The 27,666-nt window shown below is 42.3% G+C and overlaps 1 protein-coding gene across 2 annotated transcripts in view; it reads right to left on the bottom strand.

Moving 5' to 3' along the window:
* Lpcat2 (lysophosphatidylcholine acyltransferase 2) overlaps positions 1-26,166 on the bottom strand; it is a 59,409-nt gene extending 33,243 nt beyond the window's left edge. The window contains exons 1-8 of one of the 2 annotated variants that reach the window (XM_050143459.1): positions 25,865-26,166; positions 16,432-16,571; positions 11,449-11,666; positions 10,046-10,158; positions 8,165-8,225; positions 7,157-7,215; positions 5,718-5,752; positions 2,484-2,538 (exon numbers count right to left, since the gene is read on the bottom strand). In XM_050143459.1, the coding sequence (XP_049999416.1) occupies positions 2,484-2,538; positions 5,718-5,752; positions 7,157-7,215; positions 8,165-8,225; positions 10,046-10,158; positions 11,449-11,666; positions 16,432-16,571; positions 25,865-26,035 (852 nt within the window). In that variant the 5' untranslated portion in view covers positions 26,036-26,166. Of the gene's footprint in view, positions 1-2,483; positions 2,539-5,717; positions 5,753-7,156; positions 7,216-8,164; positions 8,226-10,045; positions 10,159-11,448; positions 11,667-16,431; positions 16,572-25,864 lie in introns of those variants that run through there. The other variant, XM_050143460.1, reaches the window with a different exon arrangement.
* Between the last annotated feature and the right edge of the window lie 1,500 nt (positions 26,167-27,666).

Raw genomic sequence — 27,666 nt, 5'->3', positions numbered from 1 at the left:
ACCCTCCCTTAAGTAATTGGCTTTTTGAAGACTTTTTTTAAAGCTATATAATATACAATAATCATTGTAATAATCCACCCAAAGTTTACTTTTAAAAGTATAAAACGAATATCTTATTCTTAGATAGCAAGTCTTAGATTAGGTTACTCAGTGTTGAAGATGGTTTAATAGCACATTTACAAAAATAACAAAGATTTCCATCAAACAAACAAACAAATGAACAACCTCCCCCAAGCTAGAATTGTTTCTGAACTGCCCAGACACCTACAATCCCAGGGACAAATGACCGGAGACCACCCCCCTCCAACAGAGCTCCACGCGGGGCAGGTCAGCTGGCTACAGATGTTTCAGTGGGAAAGGCTGAGCCTTGGAAACAAAGCCCGGATTATTAGTCTGTGCTAGGGTGTGGCCACGCTTAGTGCCGGAAAGGCGCGGGGATGCATATCTGAGTTAGAGTCAAAGAGTAGAGAACTAAAATCTTCAAATGTTATTAAGCTATTAGACCCATACATGGTGGTATACATCTTAATCTTAACTACTCAGACCCTGAGGCAGGAGAATTCCAAGTCTGAGGCCAATCTGGGCATCTTAGCAAGATTCTTTCTTAAACTGAATAAGAAATACTGGGGGAATGTATACAATTCCCTGGTAGAACCCCTGCCTAGCATGTGTGAAACCCTGGGTAAAATTCCAGTATCACAAAACACAAAATAAAGCAGTCAGGAGCTCCACGTGTGGAAGAACTATAAATCCAAAATAAATATAATAAAAAACAAGAATACTAAACTTCAAACTCATAAATTCCAGTTCGGCACCACCATCCAAATACCTCAATTCAGTTCCCTTACTGATCCAGCTATTTCCAACAAGCTGAAAGCCACTTCGCTTGTGAAGTTATAGAACAAAGAATACGTTCTTTCCTTTGCCAGATGGAGAATGCATTTTTTTTTTAAAGAAATAGTCGTGACACAGAAAGGAAATGTGGTAATAGCAGTCAGAGGCCACGATGAGGAACTGACGTACCCCGTTGTAATGCAGTTTCACCACGGACATGTACGCTAGACAGGAAAGTACATCTCTGGGTGTACTTCTGCATTCGGAGCTGGGTTTTAGGTTTGTCTGGAGAAGGGTCAATTTAGAGGAGAGGACACTTATGGCATGTGGGGTGGGTGAGTGTGTGTGTACGTGCGTGTGCATGTGTGCATGTGATAGCTTCCAAATCTGCAGAGGTGACAAGGTTGTTTTAAGTACAGGCTTGTTGGTCTTTTGTAGAAAAAGAAAATAGAGCTAGACCACACAAACAGTTATTAAAGAAGGAAGAGCCGTGCTCAGGGCACTTAGGGACAACAGAATGAACCTGCCCATCCTCTGTGGAAGAGTTCTGTGGTCTAGCAGTTCAAAGGCTCAGAGAAAGACCCCAGTTCACTGTATTTGCCTGAGTGCTTCCTGAACTTTCTGGGACACAGATTAGACCCTGACCTGCCCTGTCCCCCACTAGGATTAGCCCACCAGTAAGTGTCCTGCTACATTTTATGACAATGTTGATAGATGGCAAGCTGATTTTAAAAGTGGGTAGGTGTACATAAAGACTAATAAAAAGATATCTTTCAAGTAGGCAGAGAGCAAGCAAATCTCCAAAGAATTCATGAGAGTTTAAACGCATTTTAAAGTCTGGTTTACTCCTGTACATCACTTGATATTGCTAGTTACCTAGATGGTTAAACAATTAAGCTATGCAGCAAGTCAGAATTGTATTTTAAATGCTACATTCCTGCCCCTTAAGAGCACAAGCCTCCATTCAGAATTCAGCAGTATACATAAAAGTTTAAGCTATTCACTGCCTAATCCACAGACGCAATGGGGACACCAGGCTAGAGCCTTAGGTCCCAAAACTTTAGCCTTCACCCTTCAGTCATGACTTAAGGGTTTCACTTGTTACCTGAAACCAATTCTTAGGGTCTCAGAATTTGGTCCAAATTTTGAAAATGTTCTAATTATTTATTCACTTCCATTCTTCCCCTACAACTCAAAGACCATCTCGTGGACTATGATGTAAGCCACACAAAACTTCTTCAGCGTTCCCAGGTGCAAGCGCACACTCTCCCTGAAGGCATCTACAGCTGGTGTCTCCGTCATAGGCATTACCTCTCCGTTTTCACACTACTCTTAAGATAGCTGGCTCCACCAGCTACCGCTGCTCTTTTAGTCAGGTGTGGGACAGACGACGAGGTATGAGTCGGCATTAGAATGTCGAGGAGCGAGAAGGAGGAGGCAAATTTTACCTGCCCGAGTGATTAGCATGTTGGCGGTTCTCAGAAGTTACATGCATTTGCTGGCTTGATTCCAAGAGCTAAATCCGACAGCAGGGACTTAGGAAGGCAATCTAGGAGATGGGCGGGGGGGGGGGGGGCTTTTAACGGTGTTGGGCTGCCACCCCTAAGCGAGGATACAGTCAGGGAAGAGACTACATCTTAATGACTTACCTCAACTTCCACCTTTGTGAAGAGCTGACAGAAAGTAAGCACACACAACTGGATGCTGAAAAGAAGAAGAGAGAAGGTATTCTCAGACAGCCAGGCAGGTACCATCTGTGATTTACACCCAGGCATCCCCACATCACACTGCATGCATAGCTTGCATTTAACTAGGCTGCACGCTAGCCAAGACCCCTCTTTTTCTGGGTGAGACAACTATTCTTGATATTGAAAAACTAAATCAAAACCACCATCACTGTGTCAGATTGGTGGAGGGCAAGGAATAGCTCAAATAGACCAAACCTCAGGTTTACAGTCTCCTTGACAGCACACGCTCACTCTAAGTCTTGAGAGAGAATACCCAGAGTCTACTTTTGTTGTTGTTGTTGTTGTTTGTTTGTTTTTGTTTTTTTTGCTTTAATATATGTAAATGTGGTTGGGAGACAGAGCTGGGAGACTGCTCTTCCAGAGAACCTAGCTTCAGCTCCCAGCATCCAGATGGCAGTGTGCACCTGTCTGTAATTCCAATCCCAGATGATCCGATGCCTTCCTCTGACCTCCCTGGGCAATAGACATGCGCGTGGTACACAGGGACACACATGGGCAAAACACCATACATGTTAAGTCAAAATTAAAAAGTCTAAAATAAGCTATAAAGGCTTATAAGTGTGTTCACAGGAATGCGCCTTAGTACACTGGATTTCTAAATTCTTTGGGTAACAACTTTATAAATGTCAGCAAGATTTTTTTCCTTATAATTACAAATTTTATCAAAGTTGTCTCAGTAATAAGGTTTGAGCTATGGGGAAATGTCCTGAAAACTCGCAAATTTCATTGTAAATCTGGACAAAGGGCTTCTCAAAGTGGTTGACCAACCCATCAACAATAGTTTTTTGAGACAAATGTCCTTCCTTACAGCTTTCTGAGATTTAGATGCTGAGCCAGATGTCTGGAGGATTTTCAGTTTAGCCTCTTTAGACAGCTGACCCAGAAATCAGGCAGAGTGGATTAGACCATGGGTTTGAGAAAACAACCAATCTTTTTTTTTTTAATTTTTATTTTTTGTTATAAAAAATGAAAGAATAATTTACCTGTAAAAATGATCTGAAGGGACTAACTGAAGTAAGTTAGGATTCCCACCAAGGAATACTGGCTACAGATGTGGATGCAGGGTGTTCAGTACCCTCAGCTATGTACCCACTGGTCAGTCCACCAGGCTCCAGTGGACAGTTATAAACCCGAGGTCATACAGACAGCTCTGGTTAAACTCAGTCACAGAACAAGCAAAAAGACATGAATGTAAGAAAGGGGACTTGTACAGAGGAGGACAGGTTGATGGGGTGGGGAGGGAAGAGGGTGAGGAATGACATACTCAGAATGCATCATGTATGAAACGGCCAAAAAAATTTAATGAACTTCCTATCTAAAAAAAAAAAAAGAAGGGATTTGGGATTTCCATTTAGGAGTTGTAGAGTTAATTATGATGTGGAAATGTGACTGTGGCCACACTTACCATCTGAAAGGGGAAAGGAAGACTTTTTACTACACTTAAGCTCCAAGTCACACCAACGTTTCTTAACCATAATCAAACAGTCTTCTCTTAAATGTTTTCTATTATTATGTTGTATCTGAGTGTTTTGACTGCATGTATGTCTGTGCACTGTGTGTGTGTGTGTGTGTGTGTAATACCCAAAGACACCAGAGAGGTCATTGAATGCCCTGGAAATGAAGGTGCAGACATTGATTATGAGAGGCCATGTGGGTGCTAGGAATTATACCTGGGTCCTCTGCAACCCCGTAGGAGGAAAAGGGCCCCAAGCGCACCCAATTTTATTTTTTCCTTCATTAAACACTCCCCAGGCTAGCAAGCTGTATTCCTAAGCCACTCTCCGTTCTTCCCCTACCCACTTCCAGGAAACGTTCTACTTGACCTTCACAATCACCCAGACCGCTGCACGATGACAACGCCACGCTCTCCACAGGGCACCTAGCCTAGAAGTGCCCAATGGATGGCATGCATTAGAAGATACACGTTGGTGCCCACTGAAATTCCAGGCACTGTGTTTCTGAGATGGTCATGTACCACTTGTTTCTTTGAGGGCTTTTGTTGTGCAAGAGTTAAAAACTAGCAATTCAAAGCTAGTAGTGGCATGGAACGTCAGAGGAGTGAAACTGGCTCCCTGAGAAGTGGAAGATCACACATTCCGTACATTATGTAACACATATCCTTCCTCGTGTCTTGTTTCTAGCACTACACGTGCCAGAGTCGGTGAAGCTCAAAAGGAAAATGTGTGTTCTATATGCAGTGACGTTTGTTCAGCTGCCCTTACGTTATCTTTCTGATTTACATACTATTTCAGAGAAATGTCTGCACACACACAAAAGGAGAAATACACACACTCTCCCCCTCTCCGTTTTCTAAAGGTCAAGAGAGTGTACACATGAAGTGTAAGAAGCTAGAGCGTGCTAGAAAGCATTGCAGATTTCCTCCAATACTCCCACTGGCAATGTTACTTGAGCTCTGCTGCTAGCATTGTCAAAACTGGGTAAGGTCCCTGGGGAAGATTTTAAAACCCACATTTGCATGGCTCTCACTGAAATTTAAGTAGGCTCACACCAAACAAAAGGTCCTGGAAGAAAGCTGGAGTCTACCTGTTTCGTTGACTTCAGCCTGTTTAATGGTGAAAACACGCCTCACCTCTCTAAGAGCTCCAGAAACTGCCTATCCCTGCGCTTTCAGGATCTGGGAATGGAACAGAAGTCCTGGGGAGCCATTTCCTCAGCAAACAGATGTGCCACACCAGTGTCGGATCCCGAAACTGATGTAATCTAAACTGCTTAAACTAACCTCATAAAATCCGAACAGAGGACGGGATGCTAAATCTACAGTGGGAACGAGAGAGAAAGATTCAAGCTAAAGCATGATGCAAGCCAGGGCCCTGGAATGTTCCCTACAAACTGGTCGATAAAATCGTGAAGCTGACAGACAGCTAGTTTTCCTCAAATGGTATAACAGACATGAGTCTCACTGGGCAGTTAGTAGGCGAGAAAGTGATACTGTTCCTAGAGATATGGCTAAAAGATTAAAGATTGAAAAAAAAATAAAAAAAAGATTAAAGATTGATTAGAAATGTTTACTTTTACAAAAATAAGACTTTTTTTTTTAAAAAAAGAAGGAATAAATACTATTTCTTTTCTTCATTAAGATAGTTTGCATAAACTATTAAACTATATGGGACTTACAATGTATATCCTTGCCATGTCCAGGTCACAGTATCCTAAAACAACAGATGCAGTCAAACAGTTAGTCTAGACTAGGACAGACACCTGTAATCTCAGCAGAGGAGAGATGCGGGCAAGAAATCATTTTTTAGCTACACCATGAGTTCAACACCAACAAGGGCTACCTAAGACCCCGCCTCAAAAATAAATCAAACAAAACAAACAAAAATTAAACAAAATAATAAGGCTTTGTTTAATATTAAGGTTCATGTTTCTTGGAACAAAAGCAACGTATCAAAAATAATAAATTTGTAATTATTAAAGGATGTGAACTAATGTACAAATTCCTGAACTACACAGGTTATATAGCTACATAGAGATCATTTCCCAACTTTATATGCTTTCATGGAACAACTTGTTCTGAATTAAAAATAATTATTGCACATGTTCAGTTATTTTTTCCCCAAATGAGTATATCTGAAAAATTAATTTGTGTGCATATATGTGTAATATATATAATTTCTCAAGTATAAAAATGATTATTTAAAAGAAAACATCAAAGCATCATATAGTAAAAGAATTTTAATATATAAAAATTCAAATATATAGGCAGGAGCCAGAGTAGAAGCTTGACGGACTTTAACCCCTTTTTTACTGGACATGCTCAAGCTGAGAAACCAGCCACTGAACAGAAAGCTGAACTGGCCAAGAACTTGTAATCTTAACTAGTATGCATTACAGTTACTTCTGCCTTTTTATAACCCTCTGGTAGGGTCCTTTCAGGATGAACCCAGCGTCAGGGGAAGGGCAGTGAGACTGATGATATCCAGAGGATAACAGTGTGACCGCAGTGTCTGGGGAAGGGCCGTACAACTGATGTCCAAAGAACAATGTGACCCCAGTGTCTGGGGAAGGGCCGTACGAATGATGTCCAGAGAACAGTGTAACCAGGTGATGCAGAAGACACTGTTTCCTGGAGCAGCCTTAAACGTTAGAGAAGAGGGGAAGTTCTCTAGGACTTAATTAATCACACTGCTTCCAGAGGCTCTGGCCTGCACTTACTTCCTCCCCCGGGGGAATCCTCCTCTACTTCCAGCCTTCCTCCCACTAAGTCACCTCTGTATCTGGAAAAAGGTTCCTTGTCATCTCCACAAAAATCACAACTTCCTGCTGTCGGGTATAAGCAGAGCCTACGTATGAGACATAATCTGTCCGTCCATAACAGAGATGGCACAGCAGAGACCAAGCAATACCCTCTTGGAGCTAAGTTATACAGAATGACACTTAGTTCTGCTATCACAGATAGCCGTTTATCTTGCAAAATTAAAAAAAAAAAAGCCAACCCAGTGGCAGGTGGCCTCAGTCTACCCAATTGCTTCTTTCATTCAGCCATTCATCAATCAGATATTTAAGAAGGTCCCAGAGAATAAGCTATTTGGAGAGCAGAATTCTTCCCTTACCAGGTTGTTTGGGTATCTGAGGAGGATGGGCTGCACTGGAACTCCTGGAATGAAGGCTCCTGGAATCACATCGGGATTGTTAGCATGGTTTGTACAGGAACAAGAAGTATATAATAGCAAAAATTGTATAAATACACTGATGGCTTAGGAGTAGACAAAACATGAACCATGCTGAAATATTTACCAAAATGAGTCATCACAAGTCAGACCTAAGGCAAACATTAAATGGTATGCTCAACCGCGTAAGCATATCTTTATTCACTGTTTCCTTTGATAAAGAAAATTAAGGACATTTATTTCAAAACAATTCTTTAGGATATATATAACTTGTACCATTTTTATTTATTTTAGGGGTTATTTTCATTTCCTAAGTGTATGCTACCCAACAACATAAGAAAGTCACGGCAAAATCAAGGAGAGAATAAAATCCAAGAGAAAATAAGAACTAAAATGCTGGAAGCAAAGCCATTACGCTGGCTTGAAGTGAGGCACACCTTTGGTGCGGAGCACACCAGCAGCCAACATAAACAGCCTAGAGTGTCCCAAGTTAAAAGGCACATCCATGGCTGCCCTCTTAAGATAGAAAAAAAAAAGAGTGAACTTTGGAAGTTTGGAAGGCATATAAAAACTTGAATGATATTAAGGTAGGCTGCCCACTACATGACAGAAGACCCCAGGTATCTATGAGGGTCCTTGGAGGAAAAAGAAAAACGTCAGTGCCTTCTGAGCATGCACGCACATATATACAAACAGACACACATACACAAACTAACACACACAGACACACACTCACACACACATACACACACCCCACTGAAAGGAAAAGCCTATGTCAAACAGGAGAGGAAAGGAGTAGCTAGGAATACGTTCTGTGGAATCACAGCATCAGAAAGGTTTTATAAGAAAAGGAATGCCAGGAGCAACTGAGTTGCATTGTGCATCACAATCAAATCATTTGAGAAATCTCAAATACTACATTGTTACAAGGCATAATTTAATTTATCTCACCTGGTTTAAAAGTAATCAAACAGGAGCGATTAGTACAAGTACCTTCTGGGAAAACAAGTATCTTGGGAGAAAAGGAATAAATTTAATATTTCAATCTAATTAATAGGCTACCTCTTTATTGTCCTATGACGTCACCAACACTGCTAATGTTTCCAAAATTAAATAAAAAGCTAACTCATGATTCTAACAAAAACTGGAATCAGATGGTTCCATCTTCCTCGAAAAGGGGTACAGTTTGACAAGTCTAATAATTAGAAGACAATTAAAGCTTTAAATAAATAAAACTCTTAGTTTACAGAATATGTGGCTTACTTCTGCTTCCTTTTACATTTGTTTCTGAAAGTTTTTATTAGTGATCTGAATAAATTTAAAAGAAGACATATAGCAAGGTTATATCCTTAACCTAAAGAAATCTTTGTGCTTTAGTTTTCTCATTAAATGCTATTTATTCTCAGTCTATATTTCGGGGAGGCCTTGAGAACAAAGGAGGAAAGGCCTGCGACACGCCTTCTGCTCAGCTGCCTTATGCGTGCTGGACAGACGTCATAGCTTGCTCTGCCTGTCCTGAGGAGGCATTTTAGCTGCTAATGTGCTACTTGACGTTTTCTCTGTGAAAGACATACAAGCACTGTGAGCTTCTTCTCCGTTAGTTAAGACACAAGATTGGTTTTCTGAGGCTTTTAAAATTTAGTCATGAGTTAGCTGCTAAGTATATAAAGCCAAATCAAATCCCTGTACTCAAAGCAGTTAGTGATATATGATCTACAGTAATTAGAGAGAGAAAACATTGGCTCAAACTACAAACTAAAAATTAATGAGTGGGCAGAATTCCATCCCCTGATTTATAAAATGGGTTTCCTGTGACAAGCAGACACAATGGCCAACAGTTTTACTTGGCATAAATCCACACTTAGCTTACTAACAAGGAATGCTAACAAAGCAAGGCAAAATCTCAGGGAAGACGGAACAGTCAAAACAGCCTCGTGGCTCTAATGTTTAAATTATTTCCACCAGTCTCCTACCCTCACCAAGTGGCTGTGACTCAGGACCTGAGAAGGATTGCAAATCAGGCCATTTTTATCCCTGGATGGGGAAAAAGTTCTGCAAAATGAGAAAAAAAAAATGAGCTGAAATCTATCTTCTTGTTATCTCTCGCCTACTAATCTTAGACCTAGTTCTTGGATCCAAAGAGAAAGTCTAACTTTTCCAAATGCCACCTCACTTGTTTTTAAGCCCTACCTCTGTTGCCTTGGTTTCTAAAGCCTTCGGGGTGGGTGCACTTGAATGTCTATGTGTTACCATGGGTAGGCCAACCACTGTAGCACATTGTCCACTAGAGATCATGTGCTTAACGTCTATGTGTTACCATAGGTGGGCTGACCGCTGTAGCACTGTCCACTAGAGATCACGTACTTTCATCTGGGCCAAGACACATGGGTGTTTGTCACAATCATCCCTGCTCTATGCAGTACTGACGTCCAAGGGCCTCCCAGGGAAGGGGTGGGAGTTGGTGAGGTCTGATAGGTTTACAGGCTATTTTAACGTGCCCTTGAATGGAAAGCTCCACTTAAACATAATTCAGAAAAGATTTGGCACACTTAGGATATTTTTCATCAAGTGAATTAAATTATAGAAAATATTTATTTTATTTAACAGGAATTAAATTCAGAGAATCATTTGTTATAACCCAGAGAAAATATCAGGTGACTAAAAGGGAATGGTACGTGCTGGGGCGGGGTCTTCACACTGACTGGTTTGTTTATTCTGCGTCTATTATGCTGTAGACACGTGGCGTGACATCTCGCTCTCTGTGAACCCTAATGAGTAAGTCTACAGGCACACAAAAGCTCTCCGTGTAGATGAATGACTCCTGCATCTTACCTGGGGCCACTCCCCTCCGGATGTCGCCCGCTTTCTGATTTCATTTATTGTGTTTTTTCGGGAATCTGGGTCAACACGGGACACCAAAACTGGCTGCACAGCCCGTAACAGTCCTTGAAAACAAAGTCATAACCCAAAGTCATTTTTCTCAAGTCACCATGGCATTAACACCGGGTTCGCTGACAGAATCTGTTTACAGAAAATGAAAATGTTAGCAAGTCTAAAAGGATGATACTTTTCAAACCGAATTCCAAGTTGCCTAGTTAGATTCTAATCTCAAAGGCAGAGATAGGTATTTCTTCATTGATTTTTACAGAAGTTAGCAGAAGGGATGGGGGCGTAGAAGGGGAGGAAAAACAATTTTTGTTTCCTAAGAGTCTTTTCTCTTAGTGGATGTTAAACTGTGCTACTAAGCTTCAAACTATCACGTTTGATTTTAGGAGGACCTTAAACGCTCGTAGTATATGAATCGACAGTGTGCGTGAGCAGAGGGCAATTATGACTAATTGTTACTCAAATCCCTCTGAAGAGATCGCTTCCCATCACATGCTAAATAAACGTGAAGTGATCTGCAAGGGAAACGTTTAGGAAAAAGCCATAGTGCAGAAAGCATGCCAGTTGCACGCTGAGGAAAAAGAAGTGTCCCCACTCAGTGACAAAGCTACCAGGACTACTGTTCTTCCCGGGGAACACTAAGACAACATCCGGCAGCTTTCACACCCCCTCGCTCAGCGCTCGGTGCTTGCGGTAACCTTGGGACAACCGGGAGCAGTTACTTGGAGACTGATTCCTCGGGGAGAGATAGCAGCATCTGGCAGGAAAAACACTTCACGCGCTTCATTATTTTTTATGGCAGGAAGCACTTATTGTTCCACATCATAATTTTCAAGGAGTTACACAAATGCCCCTCGGGGAGCTATAGGGGCACAATGACTTAGAAAACAGAGCTGGAAGAAAAGACGTAGCACATTCATCAGCCTAATGCCACGAAGAGAGGTTTGTGAAACAGCATGCGACCTGTATTTTTCAGATTCTTTTAAAACAAATAAATAAGCATGTTTAGTGTCCGAAATCTGATTTTCCTTACGACACGTAGGGACACAAAGATATGGCGGCATTGCAAAAGTACAAGTTCCCTAAACGTCTAAAGATTAGGGAACATGTCTAATTTTTTTTCTTTACATTTAAATAAAAGGGAATACATTTAAAATCTTTTAAAGTTTTATTTTCAACTGGCTGGGAATTTTGCTCCGTATTAGACCACTTGACTTGCATGAACAAGATCAGGGGTTGACTACTCAGGAATGAAAGCAAATAAGTGTACAGAAAATGATGATACATGATTCTTTCTACGTAAACTGCGCACATGATAAGATCTAAGCTGTTACCCTATGGGTACTTACTGCCAACCACAGGGGTCTGTGCGTTCTCATTGCGTGACACCAGAGAAGGCAGCCCAGCTACAACGCAGGCAATTCCATCGAAGAACGTTGAATGAGGGGCGACGACAAAAATGGGGGCTTCCGAGGGGCTCGCGATCTTCCCCTTCACGGTCACCATAAACCCCATCGAGAAGAACAAGGCACGGCCCAAAAACTTCAAAGCTGGATGAGCAATCTTCCTTTGAAAACAGTGGTAGAGAAGACGTGTTTGGCTTTGCTTTACTCTAACTCTGGTTATCAGGCTTGGCAGCAAGCATCTTTGCCTTTTGAGCCATCTCGCCAGCCCCATTAACCTCATTATTCAAATTTAATCTTATTTATATGTAGCTTTATCTGTGTATGTCACAGACATATGGACGCCCAGGGAAGCCAGGAGGGTATCGGATTCCCTGAAGCTGAGTTACAAAGGGGAGGTCAACGACCCAGTGTTGGCCTCTGGAGGAACAGCCATGTCCTCATCTTGAGGCTAAGAAAACCGAGGCACAGAAAAGCAATTTATCCAAAGATGCATGGCTAATAAAGAACTCCATTATTCTCTAAGCCTGAAGTGATCATAAAGAATCTTCAAACTACATCCCACACTGAGATCACCAACATCAGTACTGGCCGTAGGAAGCAGTCATCTTGGGAATGAATTCCTCCTGCAAAATGAATGTGCTATTGTCTACCCAAACAAGAAGTCTCATGCTAAACTAATTTAGGAATAATTCTTAGAGCCTTTAGGCATCAAGATATAAAAATAAATAAAGTAATAAATAATAAATAAACTCCACTGTTGCATTTCCGCCGAACTTAGATACACAAGAAAGTCCAGAAGCCTCCTTATTTTTTTTTTTTCGAGACAGGGTTTCTCTGTGGTTTTTGGAGCCTGTCCTGGAACTAGCTCTTGTAGACCTGGCTAGTCTCGAACTACTCACAGAGATCCGCCTGCCTCTGCCTCCTGAGTGCTGGGATTAAAGGCGTGCGCCACCACCGCCCGGCTTCCTTATTTACTTTTTAAAAACATTTTAAGATAGACTAACATTAAAGATTAATTATCTGAGCTGGCAAGATGGTTCACCAGGTAAATTGATTTGCCACTAAGTATGATGACCTACGTTCAATATATAGAACCCACAAAGTAGAAAGGAACCAACTATGACCTCTGCATATGTGCAGTGGCATGTGTACACATGCATACACACATATACACACAAAATAGTGTAAAAAAGATTATCACCACACTGTGCAAAGAGCTATGCTGGACATTTAAGACAAGTAAGGTCCAGTCTCTTAATTAACACGCTTAAATAAACGGGGAAGCTGAGTTCCAGGACAGGCTCCAAAGCTGCACAGAGAACCCCTATCTTGAAAATACGAAAAAATAAAATAAAAGTAAAAATAAGCAAATAAATAGAGAATAAAAAAACATTCTCATATACATTTAGACTCCAAAGCACAGAATGGACACCTCGGATATGAGCAAACACACGTTATGGGGCATCCAGACATGGCATGGCTCTTACTGTCTTGAAATAAGAACAGCTGTAAGCCGAATGGTGGTGCTCGCCTTTAATCCCAGCACTCTGGAGGCAGAGGCAGGCAGATCTCATAAGTTTGAGGCCAGCCTGGTCTACAAACCTACAAACTGAGTTCCAGGACGGCTAAGGCTACACAGAGAAACCCTGTGTTGAAAAACTAAACAAGAAAAAAAAAAAAAAAGACCAGTTGTAATGATCCCAACAAGCCCCTCACAGACTGGGCCCACTGTACTCCCTTATGGAGAGGCGAGACACGCGGAAAGCGGCGCACGGAAGCTTCAGGCTCGCTAACGGCTCGCTTAAGTATCCTTCCCTCCAGATACAGAAGCGAAAAGCAACTGCTGGGGTGGAAGTGGGGCTTGCACCTTTTCTGTGGTGCCCTCGCCTCCCTTAACTGTACCTTCCATAGGCAACCTCTTCTCCATCCTCCAGTAAGGATCCCCCATTAAACTCACTGCTTCCCTAAGCTAGACTCGGGTGGAGAACCATCTCTTTGGTCTGTCATCAGTGTCCTATCTGCATGAATAGACCTTTGTTCACATCTCTACTTAACAAAACAATACGGCTTTTCATGGAATGTAAAATAAAATACGCACAGCCGTCCTTTAGTAATTGTGGAGAACAGACTCCACAGCCTGGCAAAGAGCAGCATCCACAAACGCACAAGCCTTTCATAAAATGCCATGATGCATATGCTACCCATACTGTCCCGCAGACTTTCAAACATCTCTAGAGTCTTGATAATACCTAAGATAATATCAGTGCCATGCAAACAGGTCTGATAGTATATTGTTTAGGGACCATTAATAAGTAAACAGTATATAACTGTTCAGTAGAGATGCAACCGTTTTTCTGAGCTCTTTGCTCCACAGTTGGTTGAACTGCAGATGCAGAACACACTGCTGACTATAGAGCACCCATTAGGTATTGGAAAGAACTTGAAACACTGAGTTTCTAATTTTCTTGGCCAGTGAAAGTCTTCTAGTAACTAGCCAGGGAGGAAGCGTCTGCGGTGCTGACCTCCCAAGGAGTGAGGCAGGCCCAGTAAAGCACAGTGCTTTCCGGAGGGCACGGGTAAGTGTGACAACCTCTACCTTTAGCCTAGAGGCGAGCACTCTACTCATAGAGAAAGAACTCTGCTGTGCTTGTCATGCTACAGCAGTACAGCTTCTAAGAAGCATGTTTCAAGAAGTCAGACCCCTTAATGACTCCTATGTACATGTATTTTAAAATGCACAGGGGGAAAGAGCCATGTAAACCTGATGACCTGAGCTGGAGCTCCAGAACCCACTTAGAAGCCAGAGCTACAGCAGGGTGCATCTGTAATCAGAGCACATCTATGGCGGGACGGGAGGTGGAGACAGTGAGCTAGTGAACATGTGCTCTCATCACAGAGACATGACACAGTATACCTCAAACAAGGGGAAAGATGAGAGTCAGCTCCCAAATGTCCTCTGACACTGGCATACGTGCTGTGGCACACACACAAACACAAGTATGTGCACGCACAATTAAGAAAAAAATTTAATAGCTAGAAGTCTTGGGCCGCGTAATAACTTCAAAATTATTTGCATGAGAGGAAACAGAGATGCTGATTTAACTGACAAAAGTACCAGTTTTCTAAAGCAAAATCAATAAAATATCGAAAAGAACACTTTTCTAAGTTTTTTATAGATTCTTAAACTATTCCTTCCCTCGCCCTACATTTTTGTGAGCCAGCGACTCTAAAACCAAAGAAAGAATCTGAAAGCAGAGTGAATCATGGAAAGCAGCCCATGAAGCATTGCTTTATACTGTGTATCCTCGAGCTATAAAACAAAGAAAGGCGATGTGCAGGGACTGAGTTTTCTCTGGGGCGCTGCCCACACTGCATTCATTTCCACTTCAAACCAGCCTTGTTTTCCATATTCGCATTTGTTCCCTGGGACAAGAACCAAACAGCAAACCGCACACGTCTGTTAAAAGCTGTAGAGCAGTTAGTTCTCAGTCACTCTGGAGGGCATAACCGCATTTGAGATCTGCATAGAACCAAGAACACATCCTTGCATCTGGAAACCGCAAGCAAGCAAACAAACACCATGCACAGTTTCAGGAGTTCATGAGTGTCCTAAAATAAATGCAAGGGTTTGCAACCTACTGGAATCCATGGCGTGCGCAGGAAGCAGGGCCATGTGCAATAGGTACAGATGGTGATAACCCGATCCTGCCAAACAGTAATGGCTTCCACCAGTATATTCTAGTTATTCTTGCCCAGGCTGCTATCTAGAACCATCCTAATTAGATAATTCTAGAAATTCTAGAAAAGCAGTTCCATTCGCCTTAGGGCTAACATTCGAAAAATGCTAGGCTGAGTGGTAATAAAAGTTAATATTAACCACTAACATAATTAATAAAAAATAATATAATCAATCCACTTAACTGCATTATTGCAGAAGGTGCATTGTTGTTACCTCGAAGGAAAAGTAAATGTGAAAATTTGGAAAGACAGAAGAAAGCCAAGTATTTTATAGCTATAATGTTCCAAAGAATACAACAGACTGTATTAGTCAGACTGCATCGGTGTATCACAAGGCCCAAAGCAAGCAGCTAGGAAGGAAGAAAGATTTATCTTTTAGCTCATGGCTTTAGAGGTGTCAGTTAACAGTGACCAGTTGTGTTCCAGGGACACAGGGAGACGGAGCTTCACAGTGAGAGAATACGGCAGATGCTACTCACCAAACAGTAGACCGGAAACACAGAAAGCGAATATAGAAAGGGGCTATCTCCTCCTTCCTCAGGACACACTCCTAGTAACCTAATTACTCCAACTAGGCTAGGCCCTTCCAGATTTTCACTACCTCCTAATCATGCCGCCATATTTTGATCCATCAAGAGATTAATCCTTTAATGAGGGCACAGCCCTCAGGATACAGTCACTTCCCATTGGCTGCCAACAAAGATGCTAGTACATGAAGCGACTGGAGACATTCATTCCATGTAAAAACACAACACAGGGACTCTTTCACAACCAAAGGTGCATATCCTTCACAATAATTCAGAAAACAAAAATATTTTAACATTAAGAAATTATACTTCTGTGAGTTCAAGGCTAGCCTGGTCTACAAGAGCTAGTTCCAGGACAGGCTCCAAAGCCATAGAGAAACCCTGTCAAAAAAAAAAAAAAAAAAAAAAGAAAGAAAGAAAGAAAGAAAGAAAGGAAAAAGAAATTATACCTTGAACTGAATATTATCAGAATGTGCCTACCTATGTGATAATTTCTGAAAAAAAAAATCAAGGTCATTTTCATGCAAGAAACAAATATAAACTATGAAAACTGAGAAGCAGCAAGCTACTGAAGAAAGAATAACCAAATAGTCACTGAAGAAACTAGAATCAAAACTTAAATTTTTGACTTGTGTAATATTTGGATATAATTATCTCTTACCTCCTCCAACCACTGATCGGATGGGTCAACTTTTCAGGGCAGCATGCTGTTGCAATTGCAGCAAATGGCCATGCCAGGAACAAAATTAATGCAACCAATATTAGACGGATTGGAAGCAGAATAATTCCAAGAAGAAAAATCTGCAAATTAAAGTTGAGCAAAAAAAAAGATAAACGGATGTTATTTAAATATATCACTACCAAACACAAAAGCGCAATAGGAAGGTTTTGGCTTCATGCATATACTCAAGAGGAATTAAATGTTGTCTTGTATCACTCACACACACACATACACACACACACACACACACACGCACACACAACATGACATTTGATCTCAATGGACTACTTCTTGCTGGGCATTGTAGTATGTTAATCCCAGCATTTTCCAGGTAGAGGCAGGCAGATTTCTATGGGATCTATATGAGTTAGAGGCCAACCTGGTCCACATACTGAGTTCCGGGTCATCAGGGCTACATTATGAGACCCTGTCTCAAAAAACAAAACAACAACAATACAAAAGGCAAAAGAAGCAGTGAGGAGAACCATGGGATTCTGATATGGATGTCCATGAGAGGGAATGGGGGATGCTGGTAGAACGAAGAAAAGGTGGTGTGACTTAGGAGCCAGAACAAGCTTCCTGGGGGAGTGGTATCCTGAAGAGTCCTGCAAAAGCAGAAGGTGCTGCTGAGCCTTTGGCTCTAGCTACTGGAGAGGCTGAGGCAGGAAGAACGAGTTCAAGGCTGCCTAAGCTAGGAAGAGAAGGAAGCTGGAGCTCGATGCCTCAGTGAGAAAGTGCTTGCCTAGCATGCATAGCTCCTGCAGTTGGTCCCAAAGTGCTTGCCTAGCATGCATAGCTCCCGCAGTTGGTCCCAGAGTCCTTGCCTAGCATGCATAGCTCCTGCAGTTGGTCCCAGAGTCCTGGCCTAGCATACATAGCTCCTGCAGTTGGTCCCAGCATAGCTAAACACAAAGCAAGCAGATGCTAGCAAGGCAAGACAGTTACACTGTTTCCCAAAAGCTACACAGGAAGAAGAGTGGGAATAAAAGCATTAGTGAAAGATGGATTGTTCTGCTTCCCATGCCTGCCAGTGCCATGTAACTAAGCAATAAGGAACTGGAGAATGGAATAAAAATAAAAAGTAAATAAGAATCAAGAGTACATGAATAAGACCAGTAAATCATACGTAAACCTTAGTGTGTGTCAGGTATATGGCATAGTGATTCATTTAGTTCTTAAGGTCTTAAATTGCTTTACATGAAAAGAATGCCATGGATAAATTAAATCACAATAAATCATGTTAATATCAACAGAAGTGGGACCAAATTTATATTTAAAACCTTTGCTCCTAATCCTTACACCATCCGGCCTTTTAGGTGAACAGTCATTATGTACCATAACCCTTTTTTTCTATAAATTAATTACATGATCCAAACAGCGCCATCTGTCTTCTGTCTGTATTGTCCTCAATGAGAACCTAAACATCATCAAATAACTTGCAAAAATGCCCACACTTTTCTAGTTATCTTAGTTGCTGCAGTTTTCAAGTAGGACTTCAGTTCAAGGGGTGGTGTGTGATCTCTATGTTTTTCTTCTTCACCTTATTTGAAGATATTTCTAGATTCTCAAATTTCCATAGAAGTTTAGAATTCCTCATTCTACATACATACATACATACATACACATTTTTATTGAAATTGCAATGAATTTGGAGATTATCTGGAAGGACTTGTCATACAGATAATACTGGGCTTTCCAATTTATAAATATGCTACATTGACATGTCTCAATTTCTCAAAGCACTCTTTTGTTGTTTCTAGTATAGCAACCAGACATGGTTTTAACTAAGTATACTTCTAAATATTCTTCTTGCTGTTATTACATATAGGATTTTTTGCAATTGTTTGATGTAAATACAAAATTGGTTTTTATATGTATGGGGATTTTTTTCAAACATATGGGTCATTCATTCATTCATCGAGACAGGGTCTCCTAAGTAGCCTGGCAGCTTTTGAACTTGCTATGTAGACCAGCTAGCCTTGCGCTCACAGAGTTCTGCCTGCCTCTGCCTCCTGAATGCTGGCATTAAATATGTGCACCACCACACCCAGTCAGTTTTTGATCTCTAATATAATTTGGTACAGTCAGGGAACATATTCTGTGATATGTCAATCCTTTGATATTTTCAAGACTTCTTTCCTGCCCACAGTGGGCCTGTTTTGGAAATTACTCAGTATCCTACAGCTGCAGGAGACAGTACCCTACAAATGTCCCTTTAGGAAAGGTGTTCACTATTGTTCTTCAGCTCTCAGACTTTAATAATCATCTCCTCTTTTTTTTTTCTATCAGTTACTAAGAAATGAGTGTTGGTATCCTCAAAGTGGAATTTTCGTTTGTTTGTTTGTTTGTTAACTAGCCCAGCTCAGTGTGCCACCGAAAATGCTGGAATGATTCCTTAGCTAAACTGTCTTGTAATTTTGGCCAGCAGTTGCTCTGAGGATGATAGTATATACATTGAATACACGACAACTCAGAATTATAGTTTTGCACCAGTTCACACACAGTGCAAGACAAACCAGAGCAAGTCCATCCTTTCAAAATTCTTCGTGATGCTTCACATCTACACATATGTAAACTCGAGAAAATACCGTCAGATGTCTGCATTAAATGTCATATTTTATAGTTCTTTGATTAAATTAAGATGAAGAAAAATGAGTTTTATTTACTAATTCCAAAGCATTATTCCCAGTAGTCTCCATCCTTTCCTGTGGATCTCTGCTTTGATCTGATATGATTTAGCGTGTTCCTACAACTGGAAAAATGTTCTTTATCTCTTTCTTTTACAAAATTCACACCTACTTATTTATTTGTGTCTGTGTGATATATGGTGCATATGTATGTGGTATGGTGTGTGTGCATGTGTGGTAAATGAAGCACGTGTGTGGGGTGTTTGTGTGTGTGCTGTGTGTGTGGTATATGGTACACGTATGTGTTTGTCTGTGTGTGTCAAATGTGTGTTCAAACGTGTGTATGCAAACCATTGCACACGTGTGGAATTCAGAGTCAGTTTCTACCACCCACGTTCTGAGAAAACCAACTTACATAGTCAGACTTAGCAGCATGAGACTTTTGCTAAGCCATCTCCACAGCTTTTTTTTTTTTTTTTTTTTTGTAATGAAAACTGAATTCAGGGCCACAAGCAGTTTGACAGTGTGGAACCAGTGAGCTACACATCTCCAATCCCCAAGCANCAGGGGAAGGGTGTGCACGGATGCTCTGCTGGTTTGCAAATTTACTAGAATACAAGGATATTTACAGTTCAATTTTTAATTTTAGCCAGGCAGTGGTGGTGCACGCCTTCAATCCCAGCATTCGGGAGGCAGATCTATGTGAGTTTGAGGCCAGAACACAGTGTGTTCCAGGGAAGCCAGGACTACACAGAGAAACTGTCTCAAAAATAGAAAAAAAAATTAATTTTTTTTTTCATTTTAAGGCCTTGACTTAAAGTTTAAAACTTAAGCTATTTTTATTTTTAAACTTTTGACTTGTTTTTAAACTCGGCGACTTCTCTGGGCCTAATGAATGGCCTGGGATAGACACTCCTTCAACTCGACTCGAGAACAACAGAATGGCCTCGTTACTCAGCGTTAGTCCTACTTTATTCCAACAAAGCAAAGAACGATGATGAGCAGTTGCCGGAAGGAGGACTCTTGGCAACCGTCATGAAATTATTGTTGAGGTGAATCATCTCCACCGCTGCTAACTTTCCCACTGAAGAACTGTTCCCAACCGGGGAAGGGGGAGACAAAAAATATTTCCAGAAAAGAGATTTTTGTTTTGAGAAACATTAAAACATTTTTTTTTTAAAAAGAGAACATGAAAATACAATCCTACCAAGAGTAGTAGAGTTCGTTACGTAGGAACTGATGGAGGCGACAAAACAAGCAGGTATCTCCACACACCGGAAGGCCGCAGGCTCTCCCGGAAGTGAGGTTGTGCACGTGGTGTGGGCTCTCAGGCTTTTATGAGATGGAAGAGGGGGACCCTTGGGGATGGAAGCGTCCATCTGCAGGTCAGTCCCCCTGCAGTCTGGAAGTGTGTGGGCGCCAGCGGGGTTGGCGGTTGGCTTCCACAGGTGTTAGCAGCCAAGCCAGCTTTCCTGTCTGGAGCTTCTCAGCCCGCCTGACGCTTTTAGGTCAAGAACCCTTTGGCATTCATCATTTTGTTTCGATTTTCCCCTAGGGTTATCAAAGTATTCTTATAATTACACAAATAAAATTGTTATTTGCCACTTAAATTTAACTTTGTAATTTAAATTTCATCTGTAATTTAAAATACATCTGCTTGTACTTGTGGTATTGTTGAAACTTAATGCCTCCCGAGTCCTGGCAAGTAGGGAAGACTATCCCAGGAATGCTGTTGGCAGTCACAAAAGCAATCTGCTTGGCAGTGATCATTTCCCTAGACGCCCTCCCCCACACCTACACACTCTTCTCCCCTGACTATGTCTGACATTTCCAGCCTTTCTTCTTCCAACCGGTTTTTTTTTTTTTTTTTTTTTTTTTTTTTTTTTGAGAGAAGGTTTCTCTGTAGCTTTGGAGCCTGTGCTGGAACTGGCTCTGTAGACCAGGCTGGTCTCGAACTCACAGAGATCCGCCTGCCTCTGCCTCCAGAGTGCTGGGATTAAAGGCGTGCGTCACCACCGCCTGGCAATTTACCATTTCTTATGTTCAGTCCTGTCAGGGGCTTCCACTTCTGTTCCCCATTTTCAGCCCACAAGTTGAGGCAGCACACATTGCTTAGGGGCGTGTGGATTGAGGAAAGAAACAGACAACAGACACAGTTGGGGTGTGGGGTATGGTGGTTTCCAGTAAATACAAGTCGGAAGAAAAAAGCCAAAAAGCCCCAAGTTTATTACTCTCAGTGATAAACTTATATATCCCAAACAAAAGGGGGAAGACGCAAGACTCCCACGAAACAAAGAGCAAGGAACCTTAATTACCTCCTTACAGCTCCAAACACCTGGTAACCACGCCCTTAAGTCAAAACATCCTGTTGACTGGCCTTTGGGTGAGGCATCCAGTAGCCACACCTTTGGTCACTCTTGTTGTTTGTCCTTGAGGGGCAAGAACAGGTCTGAACTCTAGGACCTTCAGTCAAAACTGTGGACGCTCACACTGTTCTTACAGCAGACTCTCACCATTTTCCTTCTAAAACTATCTTCATTTTCTTTTAATTTCTAAGTCAGGTTTTCTTTTTATATCGTATTCATTCATTTATCTATCTTCTATTGTGTATGTATAGGCGTATATTGTATGTGTGGGGGAGCTTGTGGGATGTAGTGCGTGTGTGGAGGACAGAGGACATCTTGTGGGAGTCGGTCCTCTTTCCACCATGTGCATCATGGGATTGAACTTGGGTTATCAGGTGTGACGGCAAACACCTTTACAAAGGGAGTCATCCCTCCAGCAGCCTCTCCTCATTGGTACTGATTTCTAGATTGACTTGCCTTTTATTAATGAGTCCTAGGAATGATTTACACACTTTGGATACTATACCCTTAACAGATATGTTATGTAAAAGTACTTTCTCAAATCTTCTAGGTGATCACTTTAATTTCTTCTTTCATTAAACATGTATACACGGTGTCCGTGCTTGCTGTGGGCTCATATAGGGTGGAGTGGAGGTAGGATGCATTGGGAAGCCTAAAGTCAATGGTAGATCCCTTTCCACTTTATTTACTGGGGTAAGGTCCCTTATTGAATCCATAGCTCACTACTTTAGACTAATCTAACTGGCCGGCTTGTCCCAGGAATCCTGTCTCTGCCTTATTAGTATGGAATTACAGGCACCACACCCGCCCAGCTTGCTCCAGAGACCCAAACTCAGGTTGTCATGCTTACGTGACAAGGGCTTGAGCCACTGAGGCATCTCCTTGCATCCTTTAATTTCCTGTATATTTTGAAACACACAGCATTTAATTTGACAATACCATTTATCGATTTCTCCTGCCCCACCTCGTGTGCATGTGTGTCTGTGTGCATGTGTGTCTGTGTGTGTGTGTTTGCTTATTGTCTATTTTAGAAATGAATGACTAGTCCAAGGTCATTAATATTTACACCTATGTTCTTGCTTAAGCCTTTCATCATTTTAACCCTCATATTTTCTCATATTTAGTTCTCTTATTAGCTTAGGCTGTTTTATATGATATGACGTGAGCTTAATTCTCTTGAACACGTTAATCCGTTTATCCCAGACTTACTGAAAAGACAAGTCTTTCTCCATTGAGCTGCTCCTGCACTCTTGTAGAAAAATCAATGGCCATACACATGTGTTTGTTTCTGCACCCAGCTTTCTCCCATTGATCTGTTTAGCCGGGGACTTCTGTAATTTAATTCTGTATTAGATTCCTTGTCGTGTGTGGCTACTGAAGCCTCTGATCAATTTGATAAATAGTTAATGAATACAGGAATTTCCTTTAGTGTAGGAACTAACAAATCTCCCAGTACTGGCCGAGTTTTTGCTGTACATACTGAGGTATGTGTCAGTACAAGTGGCAGCTCAAAACTTAGGCTGATGCTTGCTTATACAGATCCCTCAAGTCAGTCAGAGATGAGACCTTAGGGTGTCCTGGGACCTCTCCAGAGCATGCGCACAGGATCTTCTCTGTGGACCTCTATATGTCCAGAGATCTGTACTATATTATAGGCAGCAAACAAATATTTTTGATATGAGCAAATAACCTCATAATTTTAACTAATCATTTTAATTCTAAATTCTGTTGCAGCAATAACAATTAGGCTATTTTTTTCCAAACCCCAAAGTAGCAAAAGACCCTTAAATGGTTTTTAAAAATACATAACTAGGGGCTAGAGAGATGGCTCAGCGGTTAAGCGCATTTGACTGCTCTTCCAGAGGACCAGGGCTTAATTTCCAGCACTCACGAGGCAACTCATAACTGTCTGTAACTCCAGTTTCAGATCAATACCTTCACACAGGCATAATGCAGGCAAAACACCAGTGCACATAAAATAAAAATAAACAATTTTATTTATTTATTTATTTATTTATTTATTTATTTATTTATTTATTTTGTATACAATATTCTGTGTGTATATCTGCAGGCCAGAAGAGGGCACCAGACCTCATTACAGATGGTTATGAGCCACCATGTGGTTGCCGGGAATTGAACTCAGGACCTTTGGAAGAGCAGGCAATGCTCTTAACCACTGAGCCATCTCTCCAGCCCCAAAATAAATAATTTTTAAAAATACACAAAGAAGGGACAAATTTAAACTATAAGCCCTGTAATAAATGCTCAAGTGACAATAATCTTTAAGAAGTCACCAATCATAATTTAATATTAAATTTAGCCTGAACCAAGTATATTGTTTTACCTAAGTGATAGCAAATCTGTATTTTAACTAGATAGAATAAACATTCAACTTTATCTATGCCTATTCAAATTTTTCCTTTATCCGTGCCATTCATGTTACTGAAACACCTATGGTAACACTGATATTATGGAGAAAGGAAGGAAGGAAGAGAGAATGTCCTGATTATATCACAACAATTTAATCTATGCAGCAAATTTCAAGTATAGGATACAATTACAGACACACAGTAGATCAGCAAACCAGACGGGCAATAGTGACACATGCCTTTAGTCCCAGCACTAGGAAGGCAGAAGCAGGTGGATCTCTGTGAGTTCGAAGCCAGCCTGGTCTACAGAGCGAGTTCCAGGACAGGCTCCAAAGCTACAGAGAAACCCTGTCTTGAAAAACAGGAAAAAAAAATTAGCAAACCAAACTACATTATGTCACATATTACCTCAATTAATTTAACTCTCCTATTAAGATTGTTTCATTTTAATAGATGAGAGAATGTAATAGACAGGGGAGGTAAGTGACTAGGCCAAATTTACAGAACTAACAAGTGACCAGTGCTCTTTGCATTATATGTGGTTCTACTGGAGTTCTTAAAAGAGCGCTCTTAGAAGATTTTTAAAAACTAATAATCTACTCAAGGTACAATACAGAGATTTAAATATGCCGCTTTGCGCCTCCCTCCAAACTCTGCACCCAAAGAGAGAGAGGTACATTTTCATTTGAATAGAACTTATGGGTCTGAAGTTCATTAAAAAGGATGGCAATGTGCTTGCAAGTGTTGCAGATGATCCAAGGCATAAAGAGGAACTTTGTAAACTTACTTTCTCCGCATCCTTTATCTTTCTCTTCCTCTCACCCCTTCCCCCCCCCCACTATCATTATTCTAACCACTACCACCTCAGCCCACTGGACACTTAGCTCAGTGCTTCACGGGTCCCCTCTAGAGAGGTCACTAGACTTAGAGCTGTATACAAAAACAAGGCAAAAATAGCCATCGCTTCAATCCAACGTAACAAAAATTATGAGATGGGCAGGGAAGTGTCAACGTTTCCATCCTCTATCTTGTTCTCCAATCACTATCCTCACCACAGAGGAAGTCAAAAAAGTGAACTAACGGTAAAAGCTGTCCTTTGCAAGATAAAGACAACTTCCTTTGTGGTGGCTATTTTCAACAGTGGCTACCTCTCCTGTCATCTTTGGATCTAGAAAAGGTGCTGAGTGAAGACCGATTCAAATAAAATAAAAACAAAAACAAACAAACAAAAAAAAACCTCTTGACAACCTTCATGGGTCTGTCAGTTGTCTCTCTGCTTTGCATCCCTAATTACAGCTCGGTTGTCCCTGCTCAATTAAACCACTACAGCTTTACCTGTGTTTCCAAGGATAGACCAGGTTCTCAGCCTCCTCGCTTACTCTACTCAGTACAGACGGACTCACCTTTTTACAAAAGGCATAAAAAGGAGAGAACGCTGAGAGCTGGTAATTCTCAATTGTCTGTGCTTCCACAAATTCGATACAAAAATTCCTGTCCCATCCATCCCTTCTCAGGCAAAGAATAGTCCCCAATATGGGATCTTCCTTGCTGACATCTGTGCCTCCTTGCCTTCACGTCCCTGGGGTCATCCCATCCCCCAGTGTCCCCAGTTCTCACATCCTCCTGTCTGCACCCTCATGACCCTTCCCAGTCAGTTCCTCAGGTCTTCCTCAGATGCTTTCTCGTACTAGACTCCACACCTCAGACAGCCTCCGCCTTCAGACTCACTGTCTCCTCAGATGTCTACCCCATCGGAGTTTCAATTCCTCCGACAAATTCTGAGCCAGACACTCTGACCCCTCAGAGGCAGACCTCTGATCTCTCCGTACGTCTCCTGCTTCAGATTCGTAATCCTCTTAGACACCTCCTCCGTCAGACCCACGATCCCCTCATATTCCCTCAGACTTGCGATCCTCTTGGACACCTTCCCTCTCAGACCCGATGCCCTCTCCTCCCAAGCCTCCTCCGTCCGACCACAACCCCTCCGCCTCCATTCGCACTGCGCCTCTACCTGCAGCCGTCGGGCAGCACTGATCCGTGTCTGCTGAACGAAGGGATTGGGCACTGGCGGCGGGAAAAAGGACGCTTGGCGGGGCACCATGGGTGGCCGCAGCCCCGCGTCCCCGACGCCTGAGCCCGGCACCGTGGCCGCTACCGCGGCCGCCTCGGCGCACCGGTTCATCGTGGATCCCGGCGCCTGACCCGAGCAAAGCTAGGGACCCAGAGCGCGCGGGTGAACGCTGCTGCCCGGCCTCGGCCAGAGACCCACGAGAGTACCAGCCCGCTCCCGGCTTCCACGCGCAGGCGCCAGAGTCACCTAGCCACTGACTGCCCCGCCCCCTGCTGTGGCCACGCCCCTGGCTCTGGCCCCGCCCTCCTAGGTACCTGCTTTCAGAACACAGCACCTGTTTTCCTAGCAGGCAAGCAAGGACCTGAAGGGTCCTAACAGCAGAGACACTGGTCTCTGCTGTGCCGTCAGGATTTTCTGTGCCTAAACCAAACCGCTCATCTCTGTGACCCACATTTGCCCGCTCAGAATTGAGGCGACACAAACACCCCTGGGCCAACCTAGTAAGTAAACTAATAAATCCGGGTGGGCTTTGCTTATCTCTGCTCGCTTTCCAGTGTGTGTTTCATTTTTTGTGTAAACCTGTTTGATTTGGGAGTGTTTGTAGGTTAAGATAAGAGAGACTTGAGACAGGAATTGGCAGCAGAGCGGTAGACTCTGTCCCACTCAAAGCATGAATTAGCGGTGTGAGATGGCTGTCTTTCATGGAAACTGAACCATTATTTAGAAAAGGCAAAAACAACTGGCTTCCACTGTGGATGAGGAACCTGACCCAGAGACGGGAAATGGCCAAGGCAGTTTCATACTGAGGAAATATAAGGCCAGTTTGAAGCTGTGTAGGCTGAAGGCAGGGGAAGGGGAAGACCAGGGTTGCCTGGGACCTTAGGCCAGTTGCTAGAGGGTAGAATCCTGACTGGCCAGGGTTGAAGAATGGAGTTAATGAATCATTCACTCTGCTTCCAGAAGGCATGGGGTGTGTGTGTGTGTGTGTGTATGTATGTGTGTGTGTGAGGGGAGGGGTTTTTGGCCTAGTCGGTAAACTCCTCTGAGCCAGTTGCCTCCTCTAAGGGTGGGAGAGTAATTCTTACCTCATAGGGCTGTTGTAAGAATTAAATAATGCGTTGTAGCGTTCATAGTGAAACACTCAAGACATGGTGTGGTGGGAAGCAGTCGAATTCTCTCCGAATATGTAACAGAGAATCTTACTAACAACGAGCTTCTGCTAGGCTGTCAGCTTCTTAGCCTAGAGACTCTTCAAACAGGGCTGCAAATCCTTAGCCAGCCACTTGCAAGAAGGACCGTCAAGAATCGGAACTTGTGGGCTGGCCACGGAAGAAGTGATTTCCGACCCACTGAGATCTCTTCCAGGAACCGGATCCACTCCTCATTCCATTTCCTAATCCCAAAACAATAGACAACATCTGTTTCTAACAGCTGTCTGACCCCGGACAAACCACTGTCCTCTGGGTCCAGCTGCCCCTTTCCAGGGGTCTGTAAAGTTGATCGTAGGGGCTTTTAGAAGATGAGGTTTGTGTGGTTGCTGTTCCTTGCTATCGGCACTATCATTAGGATGTCTATCAGTTTAAGAGCGTGAGAAAGTGAGAGGAGGGAGGGGGACCCCCAACAGACCCCATAACTACAGCACCAGAACCGCTCTTCATGTGGTTCCTGGTTTGGCAGCTCTGATCTTCCCAGCATACATCATCTGTGCCTTGCATTGAGCAGAGGTTTGCCTTTTAAGTTCC

The sequence above is a fragment of the Alexandromys fortis genome, unplaced genomic scaffold (genome assembly GCF_014885135.2).
Source record: "Alexandromys fortis isolate MF-2015 unplaced genomic scaffold, M_Fortis_MF-2015_v1.1 scaffold_1, whole genome shotgun sequence".
NCBI lineage: Eukaryota > Metazoa > Chordata > Mammalia > Rodentia > Cricetidae > Alexandromys > Alexandromys fortis.
This window is presented reverse-complemented; position numbering and strand designations above follow the sequence as displayed.